Source organism: Aquila chrysaetos, chromosome 2 (assembly GCF_900496995.4).
Source record: "Aquila chrysaetos chrysaetos chromosome 2, bAquChr1.4, whole genome shotgun sequence".
Taxonomy (NCBI): domain Eukaryota; kingdom Metazoa; phylum Chordata; class Aves; order Accipitriformes; family Accipitridae; genus Aquila; species Aquila chrysaetos.
This window is the reverse complement of record NC_044005.1, coordinates 78336460-78355821: the sequence shown is the minus strand read 5'-3', so window position 1 is coordinate 78355821 and position 19362 is coordinate 78336460. Positions and strand designations below refer to the sequence as shown.

The window sequence follows — 19362 nt, the reverse complement described above, 5'->3', positions numbered from 1 at the left end:
CATGCACAGCTTTATTAAATAAGTGTATTTTTTAAATTAATGGATAATCACACAAAATATTTTGGCGCTTCTTCTTTTTCACAAGGGTGAAATACTATTTTTCATGTCAGCGCACACTCAATTTTTTTCTTCTTTTTCTGTAATGTTTACATAAAAGTCTTGTAAAAACCCCATGGGCGAAACTAGCATCTTATAAAATTGTTTCTCTAAATATACTACGTAAAGCCACCCTCTAGCCTCGCATTTGACCGGTGCAGTAGAACGGCTGTAACGTTGACCTGTTAGAACATGAGAAGAATCTCAGGAATCAAAACAAGGTTGGTTTGGGAGCAGGGTTTATCATGTTTTTGTTAGATTCTGGATGTACTGAGTCATATAAATTTTCCTTGAAATCTGTTATGTCCACTACAACTAGATTGTACTGGGTGGATGTTCAAATCCATCTGCACACATGCAGGTGGCTGTAGGCCACGGAGAACAAGTTTAACCGTGACCTTGCCTGGGTTGGTGTTTAAGTGGAAAACCCAGGCTCCACCATACCTTAAGGAAATGTGGTTTTCAAGGATTAATTGCTAACAAATGTTACAGATTCTAGACCAAAAGAAGTTTGTAGCTAAAAAGAATGTAGTCTACATGTCTTTTAGCAGTTTTATCTCCAAGTCTGCTGTTCTACAAACACAAATGTGTTTAATTATTTACTGAAGTTTCAATGTAAATATATTCTGTCTCCAGTCAACATATTTGAAGGATTTTCAATGACATACCTTATTATTTTCTTTCATTTCTGAATAATATGCAGCTGTCGCTGAATGAGTCGCAGTACGTGCTGACTGGTTGCTTCTTTCCTTCATTATATTTTTGGTTTGCAACATTTAAGGTTCGGTTCAATGGAAACATATTAAGTGGATAGAAAATTGCTTTTTACGTTATTATGTGGCCATTTACACCTGAAATAGGATTCCGGATGGAAATGGAAATGTTTCCCATACTTTTTGGATGTGGTTCTGTTAGAAACGGCAACCTTTCCTTCCGTGTCAAATCACGAGAGGGAGGATGCAGCTGCGAACGAGAGAAAGGAGAGGCACGAAGCCGCCGCAGCGAGCGCTGGGGAGCATTCGGCGCTGGGGCTGCAAGCCTGGGCTGGCTGAACTCGGGGGGTTTGCTTTCGACCACACCGGGGTCAGGCTTGTGCTTCCTACGGGTCAGTGAAACTTAGGGCTCCACAGTCTGGAGGAAAAAAAAAAGTGAAAAACCTTGGCCTTACATATATATATATGTAAAATTTATGGAAGTTAATATAATCTCTAAACCAGATGCAGATAACTTTCTTGTCTGAGTATAACATAATCACTTTTATTCAAGAAACTGATTCACTGAACTGTTTCACTTTAGGTAACTTTAGGTATTTTCATTGTTCTCTTGCTGCCTAACCCTCCCAGGAGAAGAAAAGAGAACTCCTACATCACTGGCATTTTAAAGGATGCTAGGTAATGATTTGACCGCTAACTTGATTTTCTTTCTTTAAATTTCATAGTGGCTTCAGCAGGCTTGCTTCATATATCGCCTGAAGCTGCCACAGTTTTACTAGTCCTTTCGAATGCGTACACAGCAAGCAAAAAAGAACAGTAAAACAAAAGATTGAGGGGAATAAAACTGAAGCGGTAACAAATCAGATGGGAGTAACGTGCCCTACAAAATAAAGACATTTCTTCTTTACCTGTGAGCCATGAGCAGAGTTGCTGCAGTGACTGCGTTTTATGCATAAAGGAAGCAGAGACTACATGGCCAAAGAATAATACAGTGATGAGCAGGTCCAGCACACGCATTTCACCCAATTATCTAAGCAATTTAAAAACATTTGCAAAAATGCAGCACGCGCTTGTACATGGAGCACAATTGCTGTGCTCTGCTAGGAGGAGCCAGCACTGTTGTCTCGGAAAGTAAGGGACTTGGTTTCTCGTTCCCTCTGTCCTTCAAGTAACCTTGAAAGTATCACCTGTTGACACTTTCCCTTTCTGAAGGAAGAGCAGATTTGGTTGTAGATCTGTGGTTTGGCTCTGAGTAAACTCCGATCACGACTAGGGTATTCAGGGAAGCAAAACCTAGCGTAATCCTCCCTCGCCTTCTTTCTTGCCTCATGGAGGAGCTCCGAAGGGTGCTCTGGAGCTCCTCTGGCCAGAGAGAGACTTTGGCCTTTGTGAAACATTCACAAGAGTTTTTTGGTAGCAGTTCCTACTAGGTTGCTTGAACCCAGCGATGGCTGTGACAGAAAACTTACAAACTCATACATAAACTCTCTTTCTGTATATAAACTATAGATGTACAACATATATATATTTTATTACAGTATTCAGCAGCAGTGTTACTAATACTTATTAGTAGCCTAGTAGGGAAAGCATTGCAGTCAAGATTTTAACATACCAGGTGGGCTTGTGAAGAATTGGTTATTATTTTGAGGACAGTTGTTAAACACTTTTCTCTTGGTTCCTGCCTCCACTTAACTGGGGAGCTAAAAAATGTATTTATCACAGTGCAGTCACACCTCCAGAATTAGGAGTGGTGATAGAGATCCTGATGGGTAAAAGTGATTTTCTTCAGTCTTTTGTTCAAGAAATCTCATAGCATGTTACAATGTTGAACAGGATTTACTCAGGACTTCACTGGGATTCCAGGAGCATCTGGTTAGAATGGGCAGCACGCTGTCAGTGGCTTGTGAAACCTCTCAACCTCTTTGCTTTGTGCCTTCTAAATATATTTATTTAAACTAGCACTATTTTTTTCTGTATCACCACAGTTGATACACCTTTCATTTAAATTAATAATTCTGTCTTTATTTTCCAAATCTTTACTTGAATGTGCCGTTAATAAATTTCAGTTCCTGATATTTTTTTGGTACACGATCTACCATTCTTCAAGTAAAATTTTTCCACTCTTGCACAAGATTTGGGATTGGTAAATACTTAGATTAACCAACGTGTCCCATAATGACTTATAACAGGCTTGAGGATTTATTCTTTGGTTCTGTATTTTAAGTTAAAACTCACGTATCAGCTTGAAGGCAGAAAATCTGTCACACTCTTAAGCTATCCACTTACATAGATTCTGCATTGAATTGACCCTCAGTGTTGAATTTGTTTGATTGTAATAGTTCTGATTTGTTTTTTTACATATGAATGTTTTCTCTACTACATGAGTTTCTTTCCATTGTGGAATTTTATGCATTTTTCAGACTATATTTTTTAAAGCACTTCACATTTGTATTTAAATGTTGGGGGGTTTGCTTCTTTTGATTCATTATGTTTATGCGTTACATATGGAAAATAATAGTTTCATTCTGTTATCGGTTGTTTAGTTTTGTTCTTTTCAACAGTTTTACACACTTTATAGTCAAAATAAAAGTTTGCTGGTGAAACTACAGTTTGTCATTACCACTAACGTTTTATTTGTTGCAATACGTAAGGAGTACTTTTGAGGACTATGCCCTAAATCAGTAAAAACTGACCTAATTCTAAAACTTTAGAGAACACCTTTATGTGTGAACAAGCTAATCGCTTGGTATGCGATCGTCTGGATTTGTTTCTTGAGAATGAAATTCTTTGCACTCATCTAGTCTCATGACTTCTTGTAGAGTTAAATTAGGAGATGGGGGTTATGGGAAAGTTTGGACAAACGAGGTGCAGGAAAACCGTTCAGTCTCAGGCTTTGCCCAGAGTCTCTGGGAAGGATGACATGTTTCTTTATGCCTATTTTCTCACCCCTTCTCCTCCCTGAAATCTCACCTAGTGCTGCTTCTGTGGAACTAAAGAGAGAGCAGTAGACGCTTGTAGATAAGACTTAATTGTAAAAATTCAACCTCTTTCATATTTTATCATTTAAAATACTGGGCTGTGCAAGGGACAGAAAGAGATTATAAAAATTAATCCCATTTAACTCGCTCTCAAAGGTCTCTAATAAATGTGCAAATATACTTTCTTTTAGTAAGCAGCTTTATCAGACGTTTCTCTCTCAAGTGATCTCTATTTAGGCATTTTCTGTCAACACATGAGGTGCCAGAGAAGCAGCTCTTAGATGCAGCTAGAGCATCAGGTTTGGTTTGGGGAAGTCTTATCTATTACTTTTTTCAATAATTCCTTTTAGAGTATGTATTATACCAGTACTTTTCCCTTTAGTGTTGTCTTACACATTACATGCAAAACACATAGCTCAACTGATTGTGCTGTTTCTTTCTATTCACACATGGCATACAGGTCAACTATTTGGAACATAGACAATTAAGGGCTAGGGAAAAAAAATCAATGCTTAAAGCAAGCGTGCCAAAGTTTGTGTTTGAAAATTTGGATGACTAATAGTGAAATGAAAGGAAACATCATAGGATGGTTTCATTGTTGTCTTTGAGAGAGAATACACTTCAAAGAAAGTAAAGTCAAAATCACAAATAGTTTAATTTATACAGAGAGAAACAAAATATCCACATTGCACATTTTCCTCTAAAAATTGAGTTTATCTAAAAAAAGGCAACTTGGGATGTCTCATGGTGGTCTTCTAGCTGTTCTTTTTATTGGTATTGAATGTAACCATACATACAAAAACATATAGGGAGTTAAAACATTATTTATTTGCTTTTTGTACAACCACAGATGTTACTTCAAAATCTGTAATCTCTACTATAAAACTTCTATATTTCTGGGACTTAAAATTCCCTCAACAGTGGCTACTAGCCTTTTATTTTCATTTCACATAGAAGGAGGCAAGCTGGAATAGGCTTCATACGAAATTACAAATGCAACACAAATTGGAGTGGAAAATGAAGAGGTTATTCCACATGGCTTATTCATGACAACCCAGCGATCATACCTTTACAGAGATTTACAGCATAAAAGGTGTCAGGGGTGGTAGGTTTTCCTAGGAACAGCCTCCCAGCTGGGTTTCTGCAATTGAACTGAAGAGCTGAGGGAGGCTTAGCATATCCTGTACAGCACATACATACAATGAAATGACTGTGCATGACATGATGTAATTTGCTCGGGCGCGCTCGGGAATTTATTTTATAAGCATAAAAGAATAGCTACAACTGAAGGAAATAAACTGTTCCTTCTTTATTTGTTGACTGAAGACATGTTATTTCACTGTACATCGTACATAGGAATTAAGTAGGGGAGGAGGAAAAATCACAGAAACTCTTTATTAAAAAAAAAACCAAAACAGACAGACAAGTGCCTTTTTTTTTTTCCCCCAAAGGGAAAAAGAGCCAGAAGGCATCACCTGTGTATTGCTGTAAGCACCATTGTTCCAGCTTGTGTTGCTAAAGTACACCTTTAGAAAGAATGCACAACCACTGTGTTAAAAATGCCTTACTGCAACCTTGGTTGAAAGGTTTCTTCTTGTTTGTATTTCTCCTTCATTCCTTATTTTTTACTCAGCTGTCTGTGCGGGAAGTAAATTGATGCCGACACTTCGTGGCACTTTGGGTGCCCGTTCACGGCCCTTTCATGTTCTTACCAGCTCTCTGTCCAGCTTGCATTCTGCAAGATGCCGGCTCGCAGTACCCGGGAGGGCCGGGGGGGGCCAGGAGGACCAGGAACCCCAGGCTGACCGGCCACCCCGGGGAGACCTCGTTCACCATCACGGCCTTCCCTGCCGTAGCTGGGTTTGCCTGGTTCACCTGGAAAAGCGGATGCAGGTCTAAAAATCGGCAGCACGTGACTTGCTTAGTACGCATGTAGCTTTACTGAACATCCTGTTCTTAACAGCTGTAGGAAGATGGTTTTTACTGCTCTCGGTGGATTCCCCAGAGAGGTGCCTACTTAGAGGGACGGTTTTCCTCTAACAGACAACCAGGCTGTGTTTACTCATCTACAGCAATGAAAGTTCAGTCCCAGTCCTCTCCAGTTACACTGGTGCAGATCTGCTGCTATTAAAAGCTATGCAGTACAACACTGCAGACAACCCTGCTGGTGATGCATATGAAGGTGTAGATACTACTCCCTCCTTCAGAGTTACGTTAGTGCTCTGGAAAGAGACATATCAAGAATTTATTTTTATTCTCCACTCCGATATGGTGGGGAAATAGACGTATACAGCGGAACTGCTGAGCACTAAAGTGATTTTAGTAAGCGTCTTCCAATGATAAATTTTAAAGACGACAACTCTGAGTTTCACAGATGTCCTAGGTATCAGTATATACCAACCTGAATTTTTTTTCTTTTTACAAAGAGAACAAATTTTGGTAATTTCTGTCTATATATATATATACACGGAAACATGCTGTAGAGAGATACTGATGGAAATAACGTTTATTTTCATTCAGTGGCCACTAGAGGCCAGCTGTGCTTCATTTATCAGCAAGAATCTGTCCTGGACCTCTATTACATGATACTGCAATTAATTACCACAAAAATAAAGGAGAATTGTACTTTGAATGTCCTAAATTATGAATGGAGATTTTGAAGGCTGCTGTGGCTGCCAGTGAGATAATCTGGGGTTTGTTGGCTTTTTTTGTTATATATATATTTTTTTAAAAAATTGTTTTTTATATATATATTTATATAAAAAGAGGCAATTATATGTGTGTGTGTGTGTGTGTGTGTGACTGCCTCTTTTTTTTAATGCCTTTTTTTTTTTTTAAATACATTTTTCCTAATTGTTCTACACTGACTTAAAGGGGTGGTAGCTCTTTAGTAAAAGAGCTTTTAATTCTGATTTGTGACTGTAACAGTAGCTATGAAGTAAATATTACGAAGTACTGTTATCTGGAAGTTTATTGCTTAATGGACACCTTTTATCTTTTCAAGACAGCTTGAAGTATCAGTTCTGAATAAATTTTTACTACATCTCTTCTTCTTTGTCCTCACCCTCTTATATTTACCTGGAAGACCTCTTGGTCCAGGGTAACCTTTCAGTCCTCTGCCTGGAAATCCTCTTTCTCCTCTTTCTCCTGGTTCACCTAAAGCAAATTCATGAAACATTAGTTACAGTCTGCTTGGAGTATTACTTTCAGTAAGTTCCCTCTCAGAGCTGAACAGTTAATAAGCAGAGAATTCAGGTGGCTGTATATATTCTTAGCATCTTTGAACGATGTCCTGACATTTGTCCTTGTAAGATGTTTGGGATTTGTTTGGGGTTTTTTGCCCCCATTTGAGTTATACTCAGAACTAGACATGTAGGAGGGAAAAAAAAAAAAAACAAAAACAAAAAACAACACCTGGAGCTGGACAGTAAGTACTACATGAAATATGCCATAGCCTATATAACAGAAATAAACCAAACTCAGAACTACAGAGGCTCTTTTGGAATACAGACTGGGTTTACTGGCCGAGGGCTCTTGCAAGACCATGTGAACTCAGCTAAATAGTAAAAATTCTCAAGTGCTGGTCCTTGAGGCAGCTAGCGCAAAGAAGAAAAGAGAAGCTGGCTTGCACAGATTACAGTATTCTGTTGACATCCACATAAGATGTTCATGAAAGTAAAACAATGAACTTTGTTCTTTGGTATTATGAGACTTTTCTTTGGTAGGAACCCAGTTTTTCTTCAAACTCACATGTTGCTCCAAACAAGAAGCATCTTAGTAACAGGAAGCTTTTTTTGTTGTTTTGGTTGTGAAGTTCTAATTCTGTTCACCGTATATATTTCATAAAAATATGTATATTTACCACTTGTGAATACCCTATGTAAACTCTTGATTTTCTTTTTTTTTTTTTTTTTTTTCTGCAAGTCAAAAGTCACAAGTATAGGCCTAACAATAGTTGACTGAACTTTATTTTATACTTCCATACTTCATTGTAGTGCAGTGAGGAACATTAGCATAGACTGTTAGGTTTGTGGCTTGCCTAGAAATGGCACAGCAGAAAACAAAGAGGCTATGTAAAGGAACACAAGAGTTGGTACAAAAAGTCCAAGTTTCAATAAAAGATGCACGCAGGGTACTGGAGGAGGAATCTAATCTCTACACTTCAGTCTGCCTAGTCAACATGGCGATTCAGCCTGTCTTTGTAAATACAGCTACTGGAAGCACTGATGTCAGGTTACCCACATATACTTCTGCTATTTCCAGCCACTGAACACTTTGGAATAGTGTTTACTGCTGGTTACCCCAGACTTCTCCAACTTCTTATTTCTGTTTCTGCCCTCCTTCACTACCCCAGATTGCTGATTAAAGTCACTATAATCTCCTTCCTTGAGAGCATTCACCACTTCTCATGTATCTGTAGCTGTATTTCAAGGTTTACTGTAAGGTAGCTTGGTATTTGATGACAATTAAGATAGGAAACAAAGCACCTTGCTTGTTTGGTGGTTTTTTATGCTCTGTAGATTATTTTCTTTTTAATATTAACACAGTGCAGCCTGCTGTGTGCTGAATCAAATTCAGCATATCTGATCAGCTTTGTATCTCCACTTTTCGCTTCTGCGAATACAGATGACATTACATTAAATGAAAACAGTAACAGAGTTCCAGCAACAATGCTGTTAAGGTTTGCTTTGTTTGTATTCTATTCCTTCTCTCAAAGGCTTTCCCAATTTTACTTCCAAATAAAGCTCGAGACAAAAGTAAACACTCTAATCCAGCAACAGACCAGCTTTGTGCAGAAATACAATTTTTAAATAAAACCTTCCTTCAAGAAAACAAATTGAAATCGCTGCTGAATAGAAACTAATACATACATAGTGGTCATAAAACTTCGCAGAAAATTCTACTGTATAATCCTTTGGAGGGGTATAAAACCTCTCAGTCAGGAACAAAAGAGATTAACTTAGATCAAAGATTTTTTGTAAAGTGTAAGGTAAGTCAATTTTATTATGGATTTGTCCTTTCCAGAGAATCAATAGCTTGTGGTACATGGTGCGATGATGTTAAATGGCTCAAGTATTATGCCAAGTAAGAGGCAGATTGTTATCAGTCACTTGTAATGTGAGAAACTGGACAGACTTAGAAAAGTAGGCTAGAGATTAGCGAATGAATCTGACTGTTTACGTTAGCTTTTGGGATCGCAAGTCTTGTGAAAGTGAGGTCCACAACCAGACCGAGTGGAGGAAAGAGAGAATCACTGCTGGAATTTTTCAGCATATGAAAGCCACAAAACTCAAAAGTCCATGAGAGGGGGAATTAATATTAGGAATCTGACTCAGCTGCTTACTTCTAGTTCAAGGCAGATGCCTGTCCTTTCTCATACTAAGTGATTTGATGACAAAAAACAGATTTATAAACAAGTCTTGCTGAGGCCGGGCCTATGTGCCTTTTAAGAACTGGGGCAACTGAGGCAACAAGTTACAGGAAACAGCTTAGGTGCCTAATTCAGGATCTTTTTGGACTTTGCATGTGTACAACATACATCCACAACCTGTAATCCAAAGGAAAAAAAGAAACAAAAGAAAAAACCCGGAGCAGTTGGCAACTGAAAGCCAGTTACAGAATTTCTTACCTTTAGGACCTTTACGACCAATGTCACCAGGGGGACCTTTAAGGCCAGGCAAGCCACGAGGTCCAAGCTGTCCTGGGAAGCCATTTTCGCCAGCAGGCCCTGGAGCACCTGGTGGCCCCGGTCGGCCAGGAAGACCTGGAGCACCAAATTCTGGCCTTTTAAGACTGGCTGCCAGCTGAGCTAGTTGTTCTGCAATGAACAGGAGGACAGAATTAAGCAGTGAGTGGACCTAAATGGAGAGATTCCCATGTTCAGTGAAGAAGAACGTATTCTCTGCTATAGAAACCGGCATATTACAGTATGGCACCTTCCTTATGTACAATGCTATTTACAAAGTTTGTTATATGTAAGATATTATCTTAGTACTACTACTGGCAAACTGCATAAGCGTACTGTGAAACTGGTCACTCTGAAGCCTCCATCTTAAAAATTTAATGTTTGCAGGCTGAAATGGCTTAGATGTATATGGTTTATTTAGAAATGTCCTTATAACTTTCTCTATCATTTAAATGTCAACCATCTAGTAAGAAAACTTACTCATGCAATTGCTGCCTCTTAAAAGAGCAAATATCTCTCTTCATTACTACTTGTTAATCCTGTCGAGATCCATCTTGGCAAGAAGCAACAGCTGAAAAGCACAAGGGCAGTCATCTATGTTCGCCTAAGTGCAGGCCTCCTTTTTTCAGAGGAAAGAAACCCTCAAATTTGCGCTTGTGAGCTCAAGTCTGATAAATAATTAAACATTTTATGTTGATCTTTTCTTAAGGTAAATCAGCAGGAGCTTTGCTCTTCATTAGGCATAGGATCAGCTTGCCATTCCTTGGAATGGTCTAAGCTACCTATTCCCTTTTCTTCCTCCCATTTTCAGGCCACTGCTGTAACAGCACATGAGCAGTACTCTCGTTTCTGTGCTAGACTTCAAATCCATCTTCCAAGCATGCCTTAGAAATAACTTTGTCTGGATACAGCCACATACAACTCCATATGACATTGCTATAAAGTCTGCATGACTTGGCAAGACTAGTTATTTTGTGTCCACAACCAAGAAATATTACGAAGATGGGGGGAAGAAGGGGTGGGGTAGGATCCAAAATAAAATAGGAACTATTAATATATGAAGAAGACTGGGGGTAGCACACTGCGGGCAAAGCCTACTGAGGAGCTGAACTTCAGTTACAGTTGTCTTTAAGCTTTAAGACAAGGTTCCAGGGACCCACTTGGATTGATTTCTAGTTCTTTTTTTTTTTTTAACATGATAGCATTGACAATTATAGGGGCTGTCAAGAGAGATGCAATGAAGACAGTCTAGATTTTTCCCATACCCTTCTCTTCACTGCTATTTCTGATGGTTATGAATAAATTCAAGCATCATATCTGATTTCACTATAATCCTCCTCAATATTACTGTGTCTTTCAAGAGACTACTTTAAAAGACCTTTTTATCCTATTTATAGAACATTTTAAAAAAAAAAAAAAACAAAACCTGTTGGGCAGTGTCAAGAACAGTGAAGACTACTGAGAATTTTTAGATTAAATCATGAGCAGCAATTTCATTCTGGTAAACTCTTAACATTACAAAGGCATAATGTCCCAAAGGGCTTCTTCAATAGCAAGTACTGAAAAGTCTCTTTTGTGCTTATAGGGCAGCGTAAGTTTTTATACTCAGTAAATCCCACGCACCCAACTGTATTAGAAAAGCTCCAGATTTCTGTGTGTGTCAAGTAGAACTAAGCAAACATAATTAGGGTTTTGAACATCTGCCTATTGCTTTCATTTCATGGTATGTTATCTCCAGAAAGCCTCCCTCTGCAATCGTTTTTCTTTTAACCTATTTTGCATATAGTTTGTTTGCTATAATCTAATAGTGTATGAGTACAAATGGCGAAACAAGCTTTCAGTGAAGTTGTGTACTTTTATATAGTTGTGTACTTTTATATATGTGAACCTAGCAAGTGATTTGTACACAAAATGTACGTATTTCATAAAAACACTCCAGTCTATGGCCTAGTTATAGTGTGGAATCAATGGGTAGTTCAATGAGGCTGCAAAGTATATATAAAAATAATATAAAAATAAGGGACTTCTTTCTCATATTCTCTCATATTGTGTCCACATTCACATGTGGGAAGATTTTCTGCCAGGACCCCTGCTGAGGCCATGCTATTTGTTCTGGATAAGAGTGGGAAAATCTTGGTTGCCTCCACAGCAGTAGATTATCCTGATTTAAATGCACAAGAAACATCAAATACTTTTTACCATATTTACCTTGCATGACTCTCATGCAAACCTGCTTAATGTGCTGATCGGTTGGTTCTTTTCCCTAGGATTAAAAAAAATAATAGTTTAAAAAAAACAGTTGATATCACAGTACATTTTATAAGTGTGTCTGATGCAAAAAATGCTGTCTGGTTGTCATGGTTTAACCCCAGACAGCAGCTAGGCACCACACAGCCTCTATCTCACTCCTTCCCCAGTGGGATGGGGAAGAGAGTTGGAAGGGTAAAAGTGAGAAAACTCATGGGTTGAGATAAAAACAGTTTAATGAATAAAAAGAAATAATAATAATAATCATCATCATAATCATCATCATCTTGTGTCCCTCCAACCTACTCACTGATGGGGCATTGTGAGGAGTAGAGAAGCCCTTGACTCTGTGTAAGCACTCCTTAGCAGTAATGGAAACATCCCTGTGTTATCAACACTGTTTTCAGCACAAATCCGAAACATAGCCCCATACAAGCTACTATGAAGAAATTTAACTCTATCCCAGCCAAAATCAGTACACCAGTCAATAAAAGGTGTTCCAGTCCCTCCAAGTGTAACTATTCCAGCTGAAGTCAATTTGACTAGCAAGGTAGATACTGTGTGATACACCCACGTATCAAACATGGTCTCACACGCACTACAAGAGTGGGGTGGGCATAAAAAAAATGGAACCGACCTGAAAGCTGAGGACCCAAGGACCTAACCGTGTACAATCCTAAGATTTCTCTGGTGCACAAATGTGTCTGTTGTGAGGTACAGTGTATTTCAAACTCTACTGTGGCACTTGGGTTTTGCATGCATATGTATCACCTGATGCAAAAAAAGGAGTGGTGTGAGTGACAGCTAAAAGTGTTCAAAAGATACCAATTATTACATGAGAACAATACTTACAGCTGGACCTTGGCTGCCAGGCAGACCTGGGGCACCCTGTTCACCCTGCAAGCCTCGCGGTCCAGGTGAACCTCGTGGCCCTTCCATGCCAGGCAGTCCCCGACTTCCCTCAGGCCCACGGGAGCCAGGGTCTCCAGGATTACCAACCTGACAACGAAAGAGAGGAATTTCAATGGACTGCTGTACTAGCGTTAGACTCATTCTGACATCTCAAAATGGCGACAGGAGCTATTTGCAAATGCAAAGCAATGAATGCTGGGATGTAGAGTTGTTGAACAGCTTCTTTTTTAAATAAGCGACTGGAGTCAGTGGTTGTGCGATTTATAAACTTAAAACGAGGTCTGTATAGCTCACTTAAGGGGGAGAAGTGGAAAAATAAGGTACTCTGTCGAAAGAGGCAAATCAGCGCCCATAGTGACATGCACAAGACACTGGCTTTTTGTCAAGGAACAGCAGATATTTGGTTTCTAATTCTACTCTCGTGCATGTCGTGCAACTTTTCTAGACATTAAGTGCTCCTTAAATTACAAAAATTCCAGCTTTCTGCTTGCTCTAAATGCCTTTCATGCCCTTTTGTAGAGAGTACTACAGTATGAGCCTGTATTGTCTGGCCCCAGGCTGCTTGGGAACACACATTTTTGCTTTGTTTACATCTGTCAGAGCCAGAGCTCACTGCACACAGGTTCTAATGCCTACGCTTGATTTTGCTGGCATAGGGGAGGGAACATCCTCACACAAAATGATGTTGACAAACTGCCTGAACAGATGCAATGCCAGCTTATTTCACTCAGTGAAGGGGTAGAAAGAGCTGTTTTACTGGTACAAGCATCCTGATGCCTGGGGAATGAAAGGATTGATAAGGCTACATCAATATGTCCACTTAAGTACATTTAGTAAATAAAGCTATAGCTTCCACTCCACTAAATCTTCTAAAAGTGATTAAATATCATGCAGAGTGAGACCTATGCCAACAGGCACTTCTAAGTTACTTTCAATACAAGTTATTTTACTATCAATCAATAGTAGTACTAAGAAAGAAAAAGAACACCCAAAAACCAAACGAACCCAAAAAAACACCACAAAATCCAAAACAAGCAGAAAAAAAAAAAAAAAAAAAAAAAATCCTACATACTTATGGCTTCCCAAATCTGCTGGGAAGAAAAAAGAACACCCGCTGAAAGAGATGCTCGAGAACAAATTACTCAACTGTGGTATCAGTTAGATCCACAAGATGGAGCCATTTCAGTTCCATCTATGCTGCATCTCAGACAGCTGACTGCTGTCCCTGTCAGAAGAAAACCCAAAGAACATGCTTCAATAGATACATTAAGAAGACAGCAAAATTCTCTTCATGGACTATACAACCAGGAAGCCATTATTGCTTTCTTGCCCATCCTGGTGAGTTATCAGGTTCCCTAATGGATTACTCATCCCTGTGTATGTACTTAGTAGGATGGCAAGCACTCTAGGGCCTCATCAAGAGAAGAGGATTTTTAAAAACCTAGGGGGATAAAACTATGGATTTCTCCTCTACTCTACCTCTTCCTCATGTCCTTCTTGTAAGATCTTGATTAGCAGTAAACACTCTCTAGCTTGCAGTGGCTTAGCACCAAAGTCACACAAGGCCACTGAGAACACAAGCATAGCTCTTTCTGTTATGTTCAACCTCAGTTCCCTGTAGACAGAACTGTTCATGTGTTAGTATCATAGCCCAAACTGTCAGCTGCTGTTACAATCCCACTCTTCAGTGATCCTGAAATAAAAGAATGTGTTCAGCTCTCAAATTCTTTCTCTTATGTGACATACAAGCTTCTCTTCACCTTCCATATCAAAGCTATCATTTCGTTATTTCTAAAAAAAAAAAAAAAAAAAAAAAAAGGAAAGGAATCTGGGCCAGAAATACTTCTGCTTTCACAGACATCACAGTCCTGCTGCCAGCTTTTTCACAGTGTAAAGATTACAGGCTGTACACAGCCACTGCACTGAGCCTCCTTTCTATACAACACCTACTGTACAAAGGGTGCATTCATTTTCTCAAAAAAAAAAAAAATTAGATGGCCAGAAAACTGCTGCTGAATGATGCTTCTCTTTCATGGAGCTTAGAATTCAGGACATGAATTCTTTTCCAAAGCCAATTCATTTTAATATTAACTGTATTCAAAATTTAAACAGAAGAAATGCTGTTGGAAGTCATTCAATTTAACTATGATAAAGAGCTCAGCTCATTATTTTTATTTTCTTCCTTAAATCAGAATCTGATCTACTGATCTCTGTGTTTCTGTAGCAATGCTATTCATTATACTTACAGCTCCCTTTGCTCCTGGTAATCCCATATCACCCTAAGCAAAAATAAGACAAATGATATTAGAAGAGTATCTGTTATCATAGACATTACAAATGCAATAAACGTGACATGATTTTTTTCACTATAAGAAAAAAAAAAATCACATATTTAGTTGATTTACACAAAGTTGCATCTCAAATTAATTACAATTCATTTGGAAATAAAACTTAAATTTTAGATTTTTTTCTAAAATTCCCTCTCAAAAATATTTCTGTAAGGTGCAAATAAGAAAGCATGTTTATTATTTTGGTTTTGTATTGCTTATCTTAGAATTAGACACATGGCTCTAACCACTCAAACCACAGTTACAGCACAGGACAATATCTCAGACAGCAGATTACTTGGAAACCTTTAAAGGAAGCATTATTTAAACAGATTTTTCTAGCTTGACAGATTTACAGGTATTTTATGGTGTTGTGTTAGCCCTGACAGAACTGCAACAGAAATGAGGCAAGAGTCTACCCAAGTGCTCTGAAGAAGCCAAATCCTAGAAGCTCCTGTTCCCAGCAACCTGGCTCCTGGCTTGAACAACCCCAAGATCCCTCTATCACTTGACTGAGAATTGCAGTCCCACTATTCAGAAGTTTTTAGTTTTCCCTCTGAAGTGGGGGAAAAAAGGTTTCAAAATCTTGTAATCACCTACAAAACAGATCAACTCTTCTCCTTCAGTGTTTCCATATTAGTCTTAGAGAGATTTCTGAAAATTGTATTTTCCCAGTTCCTAAATGTCATTGGTAAAATAATTGGTTTCTAGAGGTCAGAAAGGCCACCTTGTCTGTTAATGAATAGGCCATGAATGAAATAGAAGTAACAACTGTTACCAGTTTAAAAACAGACTAACTGGCAGCACACTTGAACAGCCTATAGTGTTGCTTCCTGGGAATCTGCATAATGATGGTAAAGCTGAATTACTGGACATCTAGCTCACTAGGGCTGTTAATTAACTTTAAAAGCCTTTCAGAATTGCAGAGCGTAGGAAATAAGTGCTCATTTCTACGACACAACCTGGCTACCATTTTTTTAAATAGGGAGCAGTTTACTTCCTTTTGAAAGATTAAGTTCTGGCTTTGCTGGATGGGGCCCCATAGAAGCTGCTGGATGAGTGCGTTTCTCTTTCTGTAGAAAACAAATCCTCTACCCAAGGGCACATGACCCAGGCATTACCCATGTGAATTCACAATATACCACATTTCTGCGGCATATACATGTATATGTATTCCTCCAGCAATATCACAGTGCCAGAGCCTCTTCCCAGATCATTCTCCCTCTCCCAAACATCCAGTTGCTAAATCTTATTTCCAAAGATAAAGGGAATACAAAATATTTCCATCAACTCTGAGTTATTGAGGGTATTTATTATCTATGCTCCTGTTTCACCTGAATTAAACTACCTCCTCATCCTCACTGCCTCAAACGCCAAGAATTTTTGTGTGTGTGTGTGTATATGCATATATATGTATTTATATATAAATGCTTAGTCTATCTCTACGTATGTATCTATATATATATATATATACACACACACACACCCCCTCTTCAAGGCAGCCTGTACTGTGTATAATACTATACATCTAATAATAGAATATGCGTATATCAGAGTGCTTTCAAAACAGCAGGAATGGCGTGACCAGGCTAATAGAACTGCTGTGCTCTGCAATGCCCAGTTAGTATAAAACTGAAATGTGATCTTCAATGATCAAAACATATCCTTGAAGCACTTCAACAATACTTCAAAGTTTTAATTTACGACAACAGAATATTAGATCAGGTGAAGAGAAAATAACTCCTTACTAAGTCACCCTTTTCTCCTCCATCTCCTTCTGCTCCAGGTGCACCCTATACCAAAAAAAGACATACTGTCAGCCTTCAGATTTAGTCAACATAATGTACTGCAGCATATGGCAGTGTCACTTGAAAGCACCATGATCTCTAGCATGACTTACTTGTTCACCCTTAGGTCCTGGTTCCCCCACTGAACCCTAAAAGGTTGAAGATTAAAAAAAGAAAAAAAACACAAACATTTCAGAATCTGAAACTGCAGGTTCAAAAGCATACTAAATTATCTTCAATCCTCCCTGCCATATAGCATTAATGCAAGAGACCTTTAAAGCTGCAAATTTTTAAGAATAACAATGAAAGCACTTAAATCTTACTATATAATTAAGTTGACAGACTGAAGACAAGTAATAGCATGGAACATATAGTCCACTGCCACACTGGACGGTACAGATTCTGACCGTCAAACCGTAGATCTCCCCATTACATGGCAGATGTTCTTGCAGCTGCTACAACTCTGCTCTGCAAATTGGTTAGAAGTCATAAGTAAAAAATGCAGTAAGTGTATCAATTTTTCTAGCCCTATTAAGTATTCCGTATTGCTGTAGGCCATACCAGCCCTGCTAATGTGGGATAAGCACAGACATTCCCAAGTTCAGTCACAATCTTGTCATGCTTGCTGTTTAATTCTCAACGTTTTTTTAGTAGAACTGTCTCTAGAATTTTAATCATTACAGTCAAAGCTAAATGGCTTGTATCTTAAAGTTGATATTCCTTTAAAAAAAAAAAAAATATATATATATATATTATTATGTTTCATCTTAGAATCCTGTAACACAACGTACCTGTGTGGACAGGCAGGAACCAAAGAGGAATAACTTAATGACCTGATTAATTTCAAACATATGTAATTTGTTTCTATAGGAAATGTATTTCATTTGTAGAACAGTGTATTATTTAAGAAAATCTTAGTATTTGTGTTCTGTTAAAAAACCAGTCACACCATCCTTAAATGTTCTTTGCAGTCTGTGCACATTCAAACATACACATTCCTAAAGAACTATAACTGTGCATTAAAAATTTTTTCTAAAATGGATGGAGATACAGCATTTTCCCATTTCAGAGATCCATTTAATTCACATAAGATACAGGCACAAAAACAGGTGTAACATCCAGAATGTAATGAATTCAGATTTGTTCTTATGTTCCTGAGGACAAAAAGCCAATCACAGACCAATTGAACATTCCAACTTTGTCAAGCAACACTGAAACTATTTTGTCTGAGGTGTTCTCAAAATCATGCCTTATTAAGGTTTTTCCAATTACTCACTCAAAAAGACATTGACTTCCAACCTAACATCATTTTGGGGGTTCTTCTTCTCCACTTACTCTTCTTTAGAGCAACAGAATTGCCAATAGATAAGGCTGAGATAGGAGAAGCTTTTGCTTTTGTGAACTTGGCCTGTAATATTTTTATTAGCAAACATAAAAATCACAGCTGAAACTATCTGAATCTATTCTACATTGACTCCCAAAATATCAACGGAGACAATAGGGTAAGATGTCAAAATATGAAAATATCCACTTTTTTGACATACTGCTTATCTATTTGTAAAAATCCCTCTCAAACCATGCCCAGGAATTGTTTGCAAAACTGCCAGTCAGCATCAACCAAAACTGTACCAGGGGCTACACTAACTATTTAACAGTATAAAGGATTGTGTTCCAGTGCCCACATTTCGGTCTTGCCCTGGTGCTGCTTAATTTACTAAAACAGACAGAACTAGAGTTTCTGAAACCAATTCAAAAGATGTGAATTAGAAACAGTATAAGTGGTGAATACTGGCGTTCGGCCATTACCCGTAACATATCTGCGTAACCACTCTGTAAGATTCACTGACGCGTGATCCATTGTTGTAACATTGTTTTGTATTGCTGTCTCTGCTATAATATCTCAAGTGTGTGATGGATGCACTCGACTCCTTGACCAAACTAGAGGCAGTTTGGTTCAGGCTCCAAAGGAAGTAAAGGCCTAGGCCATAACCAGGCCAGGAACTTCTCCAGTTCCTATCTGTTCTCTGAAAACCCACACAGGAACAGGGTGACATGGTGAGCATTGATGCATAGGGGCTTGGAAACTGGAACACTGACCATGCCATTAACACATGAATAACAGGTGGTTCTTCCAAGACTCATTTGTCAGCAGACAAAAAACGTTGTGTGTACAAGGAGTCGCATGCCTACCTTTTCCATCACACATAATTTGACTACGACCACTTCATTCCATAAATATGACAGCCTGAGTGAGCCTTCTTTGAGCTCTCCCTGCTAAGCAGTTGGCTGCACGGTGGTGATCTCCTCTTGAGCTGGGACACCTCTCAAGGTTCTTCCTCGAGGCTGAGAGACCCCTTACCAACTGCAGATCTTCAGTAAGTGACCGATATCACGCACAACCTTGCATTATAGTACACTAAGATTTGGTGTTCGTAACTTTGATTTTGTGTTGATAACTTTGAATCAGTGTTATATGCTTGGCAGTAAGTAATAGAGAGAACTTTGCCATCAAACTTTGTTAAGTCTCACTTTTACAACATCTTACTTCAATAAAACCACTTTGCTGATACCTTTGGCAGTGGTTCTTTAAGCGGTCTAAATCACCTGCATGTGACA

General features: G+C 38.5%; 1 protein-coding gene across 1 annotated transcript in view; it reads right to left on the bottom strand.

Annotated features, from left to right (window-relative positions):
• Nucleotides 1-4418: 4418 nt before the first annotated feature.
• The window catches only part of COL9A1 (collagen type IX alpha 1 chain), a 70591-nt gene continuing 55647 nt past the window's right edge, over nucleotides 4419-19362 (bottom strand). The window contains exons 31-38 of the mRNA XM_030007473.2: nucleotides 16860-16895; nucleotides 16708-16752; nucleotides 14879-14911; nucleotides 12573-12719; nucleotides 11682-11736; nucleotides 9417-9605; nucleotides 6866-6943; nucleotides 4419-5662 (exon numbers count right to left, since the gene is read on the bottom strand). Coding sequence (XP_029863333.1) covers nucleotides 5496-5662; nucleotides 6866-6943; nucleotides 9417-9605; nucleotides 11682-11736; nucleotides 12573-12719; nucleotides 14879-14911; nucleotides 16708-16752; nucleotides 16860-16895 — 750 coding nt within the window. The 3' untranslated portion in view covers nucleotides 4419-5495. The remainder of the gene's footprint in view (nucleotides 5663-6865; nucleotides 6944-9416; nucleotides 9606-11681; nucleotides 11737-12572; nucleotides 12720-14878; nucleotides 14912-16707; nucleotides 16753-16859; nucleotides 16896-19362) is intronic.